Genomic DNA, 12,449 nt, shown 5'->3' with positions numbered 1-12,449 from the left:
TGTTCAAGGCCAGGCTGGATGAAGCCTTGAGCAACCTGATCTAGTGAGGTGGTGTCCCTGCCCATGGCAGGGGGTTGGGACTAGCTGATCTGTAAGGTCCATTCCAAACCTTAAATTCTATGGTTCTATGTTTTCCCAAATAAACTCTCTGTGCTCACCTGGCCAACAGCAACATCATGAAGAGATAATGATGTCATGTATCAGTGATGAGCTCAAGTCTGTTAGCTTATGTGTATGAAAACAGTTTTGAATTTTTTTAGGGCCTTGAATAGAATAATTTATGAGTATTCTTGAAAGCCTTTACACTTTGAAATGACTAATTAGTTTTGATGTGAGCATACTCATTTTTTTCTGGCAGTTTTTTTGATTCAAAAGCTTTCAAGACAGAGGAATGGGAAAGCTTATTTTACTAGTCTTGCAGGTGTTGTCTTGCACTAGTGTAAATACTGAGAGCTAATGGCAGATTACTGTTTGCAGATGAAGCAATCTTCAATCAAATCTCAGTTTGCATGTACATATAAGAATGAGTTGAGGGAAATGCACGGTCAGCATTCCCTCAAAATTCTGACCTGCAAACCTCCTGCACCAAAGCAACACTTAAAAGCTGGACATGGCACAGGTAAGCTGCAGTGGGACTGAGGAATTAAATGTGACAGTTAGTGCTTCAGATGTTATCCAAAGGGTCTTTAGGAGAACTCAAGTATAAATGTGTTTTCGAGAGAAAAATAGAAATGCTGCATTGTTCTGTGTGTGTTATGATCAGTTAAATATCTTTCTATTAAAATTGTAATGCTTTGGGAATATAAATATTTGAAAAAAATATGTTGAGGTTAAAAATTGAGACATTTTACATACATAACATAATGTTTCTTCTTACTTTACAAAAGTAAGCCAAGTGAAATTGTATTTTTTTTCCATTAAAAGGAGGGAAAATTTGTTTTACTCCACTACAGACTTTATCATATATAAAATTTCTTCACCCTCCTCCAATATCTTATAAATCTACTTTCCTAAGTTAGTTGCTATGGTTTTGAGCAATGTCATTTTAAATTGGCAATACCCTTATGAACACACAACAAACGTAACTGCAGTGACCAGCAGAGCTTTGTTCTGTTGACACAACACTAGTTTTGGTTTTAAAAAAGAACTTGGCAGTGCTGCTAGAAAAAGGATGAATAATCCCAGGTAACTTTTTATTTCTTCACATATGTTTTTGATATACTTCCATGACAGAAGGTACAATTTCATGTCTCGATGTACCAGTGCTTGGAACTATTTCTGAAAGTGTTCACCAGACTAGAAGTTGTACAGAAATGGGAGAGCTGAGTTGTCAGCCAAGGAACAAGAACTCCAGGAATGAACAGATGGATTTGAATAATGACAAAGTAATCTGTGACAAGGAAAGTGAACCATCTTTGCAAAAAAATGCTAAAAGGCTTAAGACTTCAAAGAACTCTTATAAGGAACTGGACAGCAAAACTGGTGGAAAAAGAAAACAGAGCAAAACTGCAAGTAAGAATAAGTTGATTGCAGGTCAGGCAAAATTAACTCACTTTTTTCGACTGTGAGTTTTTTGTTTTGACACAGGTGTTATGTTGCTTTGGACAGGAGTTGTAAAATTTTGCAAGAGAAAGGTGAAAATCATTAATTGCTTCCTTTCATACCCAAATAACTGAAAGTACCTTGTGTATAATATTAAGCAGCTGCTTACAAGTCTAGATGATGCTGAAGTCTTTTATTTTTCTGACAGCAACACAGTGTGAGCAATTACAGCTATGTTCTGTTCGGTGATGAATTATGTACCCTCTACCATGTGATGGAAAATTAGTTTTGGATACACATGTATAGCCACACTAAAACACAGTAACTTCAAACAAACATAACAAAATGTTTCATCTCTGAGAAGAAGGTGGTGCAGCTCAGTAGTTTTCACGCTTGCCAACAAGGTCGATAGACTCTTCCCAGCATACACCTGAGGACTGCAGGGAAAAAAAAATCAACTGAAAGTTTAAATCATCAAAGAACTAAAATTCTCATGGCCTCTGGAAGTATTAATTTAACAAACTCTCCCTCCCCTATGTACAAATCCTGATTGACATGGAGTTTCTGAATGAACAGTTATCAAATTGCGATATCAACATTGCACTGTACCTTGCCACAAGGAAAGACCTTTTTTTGCATAAAAATAAAATATATTTACTGTCAAAATCTCTTCTTCCTATAGGGAATTTAGCTGAATTTTCTTCATCTGTAGTCTCTCTTTCCTGTATTGACTCAATATTTCGGATCTCGGTGTCAGCTGGAAAAGCCATGGCTCCCTTCAGTGCCAGATAAGGCAGTTGTTTTCTAACTAAATTGATTGGCATAACATGATTTAAGAAATCCTGTCTGGAACCTGTGTCCTGTTTTGAGGGAAAACAAGAGTAGTGGTTTATCTCTATACCAACTGTTTTATGTTTTAAGATAAAATGTAAAAATGAATGACCTGTGTTACTTTTTGGCTGAAATGGTTTCATGGTAAAGAATGTGATGAGATAATAAGACTCATGTTTGGTGAAGTCAAAAACCTGTTGCTGCATGTAGGGACATGCTTTTTTTTTTGCTTTTTTTTTTTTGTTCTCCGCAAGTTTTGGCTACATATAGTTGTGTAAAAATTAGATTTAATTCAACTGTCCAAGTTCTGCATTTAAAATCTTGGCATTAGATACTTTTACAGTGGAAAATTTGTGCTTGATGACAGTATGTTAAACTGAATTTTTTGTATATTTACCAGATTTGAACTGTTGTATTTGTTTTCTCAAGAGGTATAAATAAATTTCCATTTTACAATTAAGCCAAAATGCAAAACTGGACTCACCAAAAACTTCATGTTTCCACCCTCTTCACTGAAAACATTGCTGCCTTCAGTCTTGTAATGCTTCAGCAAAGGTATAGCTCCTCTGTTCATAGCTTTATCTCCATTTCGAAGACTTTTTTCTAGATTCAATGTGGTTAGCAACACATCTTCATCTTCTACCTCTTGCGGAGATTTCGAAACTGAGATTAGAAAACCTTGAGAAAAGAGACAGAGGGAGAGAATTAACATGTGGGATGAGATGCACATTCTGAGTTATTTGACGCTTGCATAGAAGTTCAGCAGTTTTCAGATTTTTAGTTAAGCTTTTCCAGTTGTCGATTGAGATGCTCTCCATTTTTGCTCACCTTATATATTTTACAGGTTGAGTAGAAAGTACTTGAGTGGCTGATGAGTTCACTCTTTTGAAATGACTCATGTTAAGGATTAATCTTTTCTATAATCCTTTTAATCCCTTCTGTTGTTTAGAACTCAAACATTGATTTATCATGGATAATTTGTTTCTCTGTGTGTTTTCAGCACAGTGCAGATTAGTTCCTTTTGATGGATCAGTAGAACAAAGTTCACAGAAAAATGATGTCCATTTGTGTTGTTTATAAAGCCTTACCCCCAGTTAAGGCAATTTAAGGAGAGGAACTAATTTATTTAAGCAGAGCTATTGTAAAGGGGTGATCTATCACAGCTTTTGATCAGAACTTTACTCACTAAAGAGTTGAAAAATCTTTAAATTTAAAGGTAGCTTAGACTGCTACTGTGTTGAGCTAAAATAATCAGTTTGTACTAGGATTTCCATTATTCAGTGTCTGGCCCTGCACTTTGGCCATACCAATCCCATGCACTGCTCCATGCTGGGGACAGAGTGGCTGGAGAGCACCAGGCAGAAAGGGACCTGGGAGTTTGGATAGATGGAAAGCTGAACATGAGCCAGCAGTGTGCTCAGGCGGCCAAGAAGGCCAATGGCATCCTGGTCTGAGTCAGGAACAGCATGATTAACAAGACCAGGGAAGTGATTCTTGCCCTGGACTCGGCACTGGTGAGGCCACACCTTGAATCCTGTGTACAGTTCTGGGCCCCTCAGTTCAGGGGGGATATTGAGGTGCTGGAGCAGGTCCAGAGAAGAGCAATGAGGCTGGTGAAGGGACTGGAGCACAAGTGCTATGAGGAGGCACTGAGGGAGCTGAGGTTGTTTAGCCTGGAGAAGAGGAGGCTCAGGGGAGACCTTCTCACCCTCTACAACTCCCTGACAGGAGGTTGGAGTCAGGTGGGGGTTGGTCTCTTCTCCCAGGCAACCAGCAGGAGGACAAGAGGGCACAGACTCAAGGTCGGCCAGTTAGGTTGGATATTAGGAAGAGATTTTTTATGGAGATAGTAGTCAGGCATTGGAATGGACTATGGATTCACCATCCCTGGTGGTTTTCAAGATGAGAGTGGATGTGGCTCTTAGTGCCATAGTCTAGTAACCATGGTAGGGTTGGACTTGATGATCTTGGAGTTCTTTTCCAACCCGGTTGATTCTATGATTCTATGAATTAAAGTCTAGAAATATTTATTGATGCCTAAATAACTCTACTTGTTTGCATTTTCTTACTGAAAGTGGATCTTTCTCAGCTACAAATGTAACATAGTCAAGTATGCTTTTTAAGGATGCAGAAAGAAAAGTAAATTTCAGTTTTTTGTTGAAAAACTCTGAAATGCATCTGTTACCCTGGGGAAGGCAATATAGAAGTTACTGTAAATCATTAATGAGGGTTTTTTTAGGGTTTTTTTTACCTTATCTGGAAAGAAAATGGGGCCATCTGAAATGTACCTAATATCCTGATGTTAGCGATACAAACCATCCATTCGTAACTGTGTCCCTCTTAGCTGGTAGTTCCTGTTTGGTTTATCCTTTAGCTTCGTGCAGGGGCCCAAACATTCTGCTAGTCAAGGCAAACCACTAGGAAATTGATTATTGTTCACTATTACCCTTCCTGGAAATTGTTTTTACCAATATTGTCACATGTCTTACCCATCAATTCCTTTGAAGTTGTATTTGTATTCCACACATGTCAGGACTGATTCTCTTACTAAGCTGAATCCTCTGAGCCCATATGCTTGATGAGAGTTGACCTGCTGCTCGTGTGGAGCTCTGAGGAGAGTGAATCTGACTCCAGAACAAGTGTACAGTAAATTGGCACTTTGTAAAATGCTTAGTAATTTGCTGTTTGTTATCTAATTTTTATTAAGAATGTTAATTTTTATTGAATCTTTTTTTTTCTTTTTGCATTTCATTCTCTTAAAAAGAATTCCATTTTCATCTGAGTTGTTTCCACTAATGTTTTGTTCTTAGGACAGAGTATAAACCTTGGTTAAGAATCTTTTCTTGTACAGCATTAGCATTGCATTGGGAGTCCCTAAGATATTTTTGCACTACTTTGGATGTACATTTTGAGATGTGCTATTTTGTAAGTAATTCCTGAAATGAGCACCAAAGCCAAAGGTGTTTACTGTGATGCCAAAAGAGAACACAGAACTCCTCTAGTGTATTTCTGATGTGGTAAACTGAGTCACATACCTGAGGCTTGTGTCTGTGTTTCTCTTTCTGCATTCTGGCACAAGGAATCAGGTATCTTTTGAGTCTGTTATTGTGAAGTGAAATTCAAAACCTACAAAGGACCCACCAGGTATACTCTCTTTTGTTTGCCGTACCAGTCCTTGAAACTTGCTCTTAGAATCATAGAATTTAGGGATTGGAGTGGACTTTTCGGATCATCTAGTCCAAAACCCCTGCCCTGGGCAGGGACACCTCCCACCACACCAGATTGCTCAAGGCTTCATCCAACCTGGCTTTGAACACTGCCAGGGTCAGGGCAGCCACCACAACCCTGGGCAACCTGTTCCAATATCTTACCACCCTTATAGTAAAAAAAAAGCCAAAAACCAACAAACTTTTTTTTCCACATATATTCTACTGTTTTGCAACAAGAGGTTGGAACTAGATGATCTTGAAAGTCCTTTCCTACCCAAATCATTCTGTGATTCCACTCCTGCCATTCATAAGGTATTAGCAGTATGATGTACAGAATGTTACAGTATTTGTGTTCTCTTAATTAGATCAGCAGTCATTATTGCAATGCTTGTGATTGATATCCAAGGTCTAGGAGTGACATTATGATTTAGTGACTATTGTGTCCTTGCAGCAGATTTTCTTTCCTATTATTTATGCTGGCAATCTAAGCAAATCATACCTGTTTCTGTTATATCAATTACAGTCAGGTCTTTTTCATCCCAAGCAGGTGAACTTTGCTTATATGATTGAAACATCTGTCTCACAAACTCTGAGGAAGAGTAATTGCAGGCTGTTAATCATACAGGTTGTATTGCCTTGTCTGCAGACCAGGCTGTGCTACCACTGATAATCAAAAGTACAACCAGATACCTGTAAAAGTGTTCAAGAGTTGCTGCACAGAATGGCAGTCACAGTGGAGATTGTGAGGGAAGGTCTGCAGGAGAAATCTCCTAAGTGTCTGGACACATTACACACCTCTATGCTAGCATTGCCTTATAATTCCCTGTTGGAGTCAGCCAAATTACTCTGCAGATATGGGCTTCCTTCTGCAGATTGCTTCCTTCGTGTGGGCAATCCAGGTGGGTGGATTGTTGTTATCCAGTGCTTGCTTCAAGTTTTGAACACTGGTGCCAGGATTGTTAGCTGTGGCAGCAGTTCGCTGGGCAGATGAGCATCAGTGTCTGCAAAGATCAAGGTAAAGAAATACACAAAACTTTGGTTAATTAGAAGGAAAACCAACTTGCTTTTAAATGATCTCTTTCTAGTTATGATCTACTCCTATTTTAATTAGGGTTAGGTTTTTATGGGAGATAGCATTGCTGTCAGTGGAATATGCATTATTGTTTGCATTTATATAGAATCCAAAAATGTTCACCTTGGCCAGAATTATGTATTTTGTAAGACTCAGTTATTTCCCAGCAAATACATAAAAGGTTAGCCTAGTATATCCCTATGGTTAGCACTTGTTTTGCACACCTTGAATATTAAGGGTCATTTTTCCAAACGCAAGCAGCAGCAGATATCTTTGGGAAATGTACTGCTGCAAGGACATTTGCCAGGAATTATGACTTCAACTTGGTTTCAACATTTAGATCATAGAATCATGGAATTTATGGGTTGGAATGGACCTTACAGATCACCTAGTCACAACCCCCTGCCCTGGGCAGGGACACCTCCTCACTAGATCAGGTTGCTCAAGGCTTCATTCAGCCTGGTATTGAACACTACCAGGGTTGAGGCAGCCACCATGTCCCTGGGTAACCTGTGCCGGTGTCTCAGCACCCTCACAGGAAAAAATATTTTTCTCACCTACAATCCAGACTTTCCCTCCTTCAGTCTGAACTCATTTCCCCTTGTCCTATCACTGCAGTTCCTAACACAGAGTCCCTCTCCAGCTCTCTTGGAGGCCCTTCAGATATCGAAAAGTTGCTCTCAGGTCTCCATGCAGTCTTCTCTTCTCCAGGCTGAACAGCCCCAACTCCCTCAGCCTGTCCTCACAGGGGAGATGCTCCAGTCCTCTTATCAACTTTGTGGCCTCCTCTGCACTTGCTCCAACAGTTCCATGTCTTTACGTTGAGGACACTAGATGCCAAGTTTTGGTTAGAAGAATTATTTGCAGCCGACATGACTCTGTCTCACCATGCTTCTTGACAGTTTTGTACAAGGAATATGATCTCCTCGTCTTCTGAATCTGACTTTCTTCTGCATAATATGTAATGTCATGTCTAAATGTTATAAACACAGTGGAGTAATATGTTAAGAACTGTGTGGTAAGATATGAAGGTCTCCAGGTTAGATGCCAAACTCTTTCATTTGCCTCCTCCCACATACGTCAGTTGGAAGAGAAAAAAAAATTGTTTCCTACAGTTATGGTATTTTGATGGTAAACTGCTGCTTAAGCACAATTACATATGAGTCCATTTCTGGCACTCTCCTTGCACCATCATTTCTGATTACATAATCTCTCAAGTATTTTTGTAGATGAAGTCATAGGTAAAAAACTGAAAAACCCAACACTGTTTTGATGTTGGAAAAATGTGTCAGTTGCAATCATCTAGATTTTTTCCTGTTGTCAAATTTTCTTTCATAAACAGGCAAACATTTCTAGAATGGTAAGGAAATTGTTTATCATCAGCATACTCAAATGGGTGCTAAAGCTAAACAGTTACATATGACATTGATTGGGTTGAATGAGATCACCCCTGCAGTATTTCCCACATGATGATTGTGCAAAATGCTGCTTCCGATGGCTTAATTGCAGCCCTTTACATAATTTTTCATTAGAAATAGTCAAGCTCTACATTTTGCTAGGTATTGTCATTAACTTTACAGATTTTTTGTGAGGGCTCTAGTGCTTAATGAAAAATTGGTTTGAATTATCAAGAGAAGCTGAATAACATTTCCTTCCCATTCTAAACACTAACTTGTGATTTCTTGTAGTAATTTAGAGATGGAGTTTGCCAAATCAGGAAGTATTTATCGACCAAAAGAAGTTAAACTCATTGTTAGACTTGGACAAGTTTTAAGCAACAGCAGAATTTGGTCATCTGATATTGAACTAGAATAGGGAAAACGTGGTGAAATAGGGTTTATTAATATCAAAATTAGCTGTTAATTATAATTTAAAATGCCAATATAAGACATTTATGTGGAGGATGTATTCCATTGCTTGTTTTTGAAAAGTCTGATGAATATTGAACTCAGCCTGCAAAGGAAAATGCAACATTTTGTAACCTCTGTTTATGCACCAAGATTTACAATAGTTTGCAAACCTAGTGGGTCTCTGTCACACAGAAATTTCCTACCAAGGCATTTCCTTGCATGCATGCAAATACTTGAAGTGATCCTGCCTAAACTATTTTGTGGTCACTTTCATTAACACCACTCCAGGCTCTTCATTCACCAACTGGGTCCATCAATTCCTCACATGACTGTTGGTAAGTCTCTCCAACCCCTGACAAGACCTAAGAGCCTGAATCTCTCCTGAAAATGGGTCATCATTTTCTGTACTGGTCAGGTGCTGTTGGGGTTTAACCCCAGCAGCAGCCAAGCCCCAAACAACCACTCGCTCACTCCCCACCAGTGGGATGGGGGAGATAATCAGAGGGTAAAAGCTAGAAAACTTATGGGTTGAGATAGACAGTTTAATAGGGAAAGCAAAAGCCACACACACAAAGCAAGAAATTAATTCACTGCTTTCCATGGGCAGGAGTAGTTCAGCACCTCCAGGAGAGCAGGGACCATCGTGTCTAATGGTACCTTGGGAAGACAAACACCATCACTCCAAATGTCCTCCCTTCCTCCTTCTTCCTCCCACTTTATATTCTGAGCATGGTGTCCTATTGTATGGACAGTTGAGATCACCTGTTCCAGGTCTTCCCAACCTCCCCTGCACCCCCAACTTCCTTGCCAGCATGGCAGTATGGGAAGCAGCAAAGGCCTTGACTCTGTGTAAACTCTGCTCAGCAACAGCAAATACATCTCTGCATTACCAACCCTGTATTCAGCACAGATCCTGAAAGTAGCCCCAAATGTGGCACTGTGAAGAAAGTTAACTCTGCCCCAGCCCAAACCAGCACAGGTGCTTTTATAAGTTTTACTGAAGAGAAATTATGAGCTCACTGGTAAGAATCATTTGTGTCATATTTATCGAATCCATGTCTATATCTGAAAGACCAGGGGAAACAAAGTTTAGCATGTAACATAATTTGCTTTCAGTGACAATTTCAAAATTGTTTGTAAATATACAAAGCCCCAGGAGCTCCTACCTATCCTAGGTGATAGAACTCCACTTGCTGATTTATGTGCCGGACACATCTGTAAATAACCTTGAGGAAGGATCTGAAGTATCACCTATGCCCTGGTTTGAAGATGAAAATTGAAGGGGAAGCCTCACTCTGACAGTGTGCTGCTTCTTGTGTGAATTTATTGAGCTCTGGATTATTAGTTTCAATCTCTTTGCCTAACTACTCTGGAGAAAAAACCCTAGTATTGAAACCTTTATCTTCCTAGACTTGAAAAACTAAGTTACTTGTTACCAGTTCTGAGACTACATTGGTTGAGTTTCTACAGTTCTGTGTCTGATGTAAAATCTTAGTTTAACCGCATAAGTTACAAAGTTCGCTGTCATAATACAGCCTACAAAATAGCAATTGAGCTTCCTTGGCTATAAGCAGTGACATTTAAGCTTTAAAACCTTGCACAAATATATGGTGAAATGATGAACTTCAGGAAATCTTGCTCATTGTATCATTCATTGTCATCCTGTTATTTTGGTTTAATTACATGCATAGATTTATTATGCTTGAAAATTTGTGCCTGAAAATGAAAATATTTTTTTTGCTGTTGCTTACAATAAGTCAAATATTTGTAAACACTAGAGTAATTTAAAAATATATATATATATGGGTATATATATATGTATAGCCATTCAAATGCATAAAAGGTATGTGCACTCTCTGAAGTTATGCACCATATGTAGGAATGCCACTGTTTTCCAAACATTGCATCCTAGCTATTCAATAGCTTTAGGCATGAAATAAAACCTGGAGTGCCATGAGTTTAAACTTAAGTGGAAAGATGTTTATGGTACTACTGGAAATACTGCCTTGAATCACACTTTTTTTCCAAGCTTTATATTGGGCTAAAAGAAGTCGTTGGCAATTTACATTTTGTGAGCATTGTTGGTACAATATGTTGGTGTGAGTCACCAGAAGCTTTAGTGGCATAGAGAATTGTAGCCTGAGGGAATAAAATGTTTGCCCAGAGTACTCTCTCATTAGTGTATTGTAATCATTGCCTTTTTATGTCTTGTTTTTCAAAGTATGAATTTAGTGCTCATAAAAGGTACTAACTTGGAGTTCTGAAACTTCTCTGTCCTTGAGCAGACACAGCACAAGCACCAGCAATTTGTGTCTGTGAACAGATGTCACACAGGGAGCAGAATTGTGATCTTAGCCTCACAACCCAACAAGATGCCTTGGATGTGACTTTGGATCAGTGATTTCGAGCTTCCCTGCTGCATGTTGAAGTTGTCCTGTGTTCCCATTGGCAATAGAACACAGTGGTGCCTTTACTGCTGCTGTGCCAGAGTTCATTCACCCATTTTCTGTTGCTCTAATGGGTGAAAGGGACTGGTAGGATGGTGATGGCAATATTAGTAGGTGGCTACAAAATGTTAGCGATCAGGCAATGGTTAGCTCTTTTAAGAGGCAAGATAACACTTTGAGGAGACTCGGAATACCTCCATCTCTGACTTACTGTTTGTATTTGAAGCAGCCTTAGGGAACATGTGTAAATTCCAACGCTTTCTGATATAACACACCTCTCTCCCCAGAATTCACTGTGTATACAGTTTTCTATGGAAGAAAGTTGGAAAGAAAAAGTCAAGCATTAATTTGGAAGTGAAGAAGTGGAAGAGACTCTGATTTCCATTATGGGGAGCAAAAAGGAACTTAATTTGGGGTCCAGCCCATGGAAATAGAGTTTCTGTTAATTGACTAAGTTACAATATTTAGGCCAAATGCAAATAAAACAAATTCTTCTGTCAAAGTCATAAGCTATGAATATCCTAGAGTAAAATTGACACAACAGTTTCAAATAGTCTGATTTTTATTTAGGTCATGAAGGTGCAGTATAAATAGATGTGAACCTGTTTTGTCAGCAGATAGTGCAGGATCTTCAATCTAGAAAAAATTACATCTAGAATTTTGTTTACTGATTACTATTACATGTGAATATATTTCTTATTCACATCTTGGAAAGCTGAGAGTATATCCCCAACACCAGTTTGAACTTTTCAGTTTTTTCTACTCCAAACTTCATGAACTCTTATTCTCCCCAGTGTTCATAACACTGTCATGATGAGTTCTTTTTTCCTGGAGACTTCTTATCTTTGCAGCCATATGGAGCATGGAAACGAAGGAATAGTATAAGCTTTTTCAGCACATCCTCACCAGGATGCACAGAAATAGTAGAGACTGCTACTATAACCTCTGCTGCTGGAAGGCCTCATCTACCCAAACTAGCACTGTTGAAGTCTGTCATTGACTTTGTCGATTCAGTGATGTTAGCATCATTGAAGGTACATATTTTTGGATGGTTTTTGTGTTCTATGATGTGTATTCTAGATATGTGTGTCCATGATATATTGTGTTCATGATATGTAGTTATCATAGAATCATAGAATTTAAGGGTTGGAATGGACCTACCAGATAATCCAGTCCCAACCCCCTGCCATGGGCAGGGACACCTCCTCACTAGATCACGTTGCTCAAGCGGCCTGCCCTTGAACACTGCCAGGGTCAGGTCAGCCACCACATCCCTGAGCAACCTGTGCCAGTGTCTCACCACCCTCACAGGAAAAATCTTTATTCTAGTATCTAACATAGCGATGCCTCTTATGATGATGTTGCTTGCTTCTTTACCACAATTCTTGGCTTAATGTTTCATGAGTAATTTTTCATAAACACAGGCACTTTAATATGCATTTAATGGAAAGGAAATGTCCATTGGACAGCTTCACCTACAGGTTGGGTGGGGAAGGAA

General features: G+C 39.0%; 2 protein-coding genes across 2 annotated transcripts in view; one reads left to right on the top strand and one right to left on the bottom strand.

Annotated features, from left to right (window-relative positions):
* The window catches only part of PARPBP (PARP1 binding protein), a gene marked incomplete at its 5' end in the record, with an annotated part of 12,486 nt that extends 10,918 nt beyond the window's left edge, over positions 1 to 1,568 (top strand). The window contains 2 exons of the mRNA XM_009078276.1: positions 478 to 619; positions 1,234 to 1,568. Of these exons, the coding sequence (XP_009076524.1) occupies positions 478 to 619; positions 1,234 to 1,568 (477 nt within the window). The remainder of the gene's footprint in view (positions 1 to 477; positions 620 to 1,233) is intronic.
* Positions 1,569 to 1,929: 361 nt separating this feature from the next.
* PMCH (pro-melanin-concentrating hormone) lies at positions 1,930 to 3,103 on the bottom strand. Its single transcript, XM_009078265.1, has 3 exons — positions 2,858 to 3,103; positions 2,201 to 2,402; positions 1,930 to 1,979 (listed from the first exon to the last, which is right to left on the bottom strand). The coding sequence occupies exons 1-3, from the start codon at positions 3,101 to 3,103 to the stop codon at positions 1,930 to 1,932; spliced, it is 498 nt and encodes a 165-aa protein (XP_009076513.1).
* Positions 3,104 to 12,449: the final 9,346 nt, after the last annotated feature.

Source organism: Acanthisitta chloris, unplaced genomic scaffold, assembly GCF_000695815.1.
Source record: "Acanthisitta chloris isolate BGI_N310 unplaced genomic scaffold, ASM69581v1 scaffold27240, whole genome shotgun sequence".
Lineage (NCBI taxonomy): Eukaryota > Metazoa > Chordata > Aves > Passeriformes > Acanthisittidae > Acanthisitta > Acanthisitta chloris.
Note: the sequence above shows the minus strand (reverse complement) of the source record. Positions and strands in the feature narration are given on the sequence as shown.

What these genes read in the sequence shown, in the direction of transcription:
- PMCH (XM_009078265.1), bottom strand. Translation starts at nt 3,103, where the DNA reads ATGTGCATCTCATCCCACATGTTAATTCTCTCCCTCTGTCTCTTTTCT. An exon ending in GTGGAAACATGAAGTTTTTG is followed by an intron (nt 2,403 to 2,857) that starts GTGAGTCCAGTT and finishes CCCTCAAAACAG; the next exon opens with GACACAGGTTCCAGACAGGA. An exon ending in AGGAAGAAGAGATTTTGACA is followed by an intron (nt 1,980 to 2,200) that starts GTAAATATATTT and finishes TTTTCCCTGCAG; the next exon opens with TCCTCAGGTGTATGCTGGGA.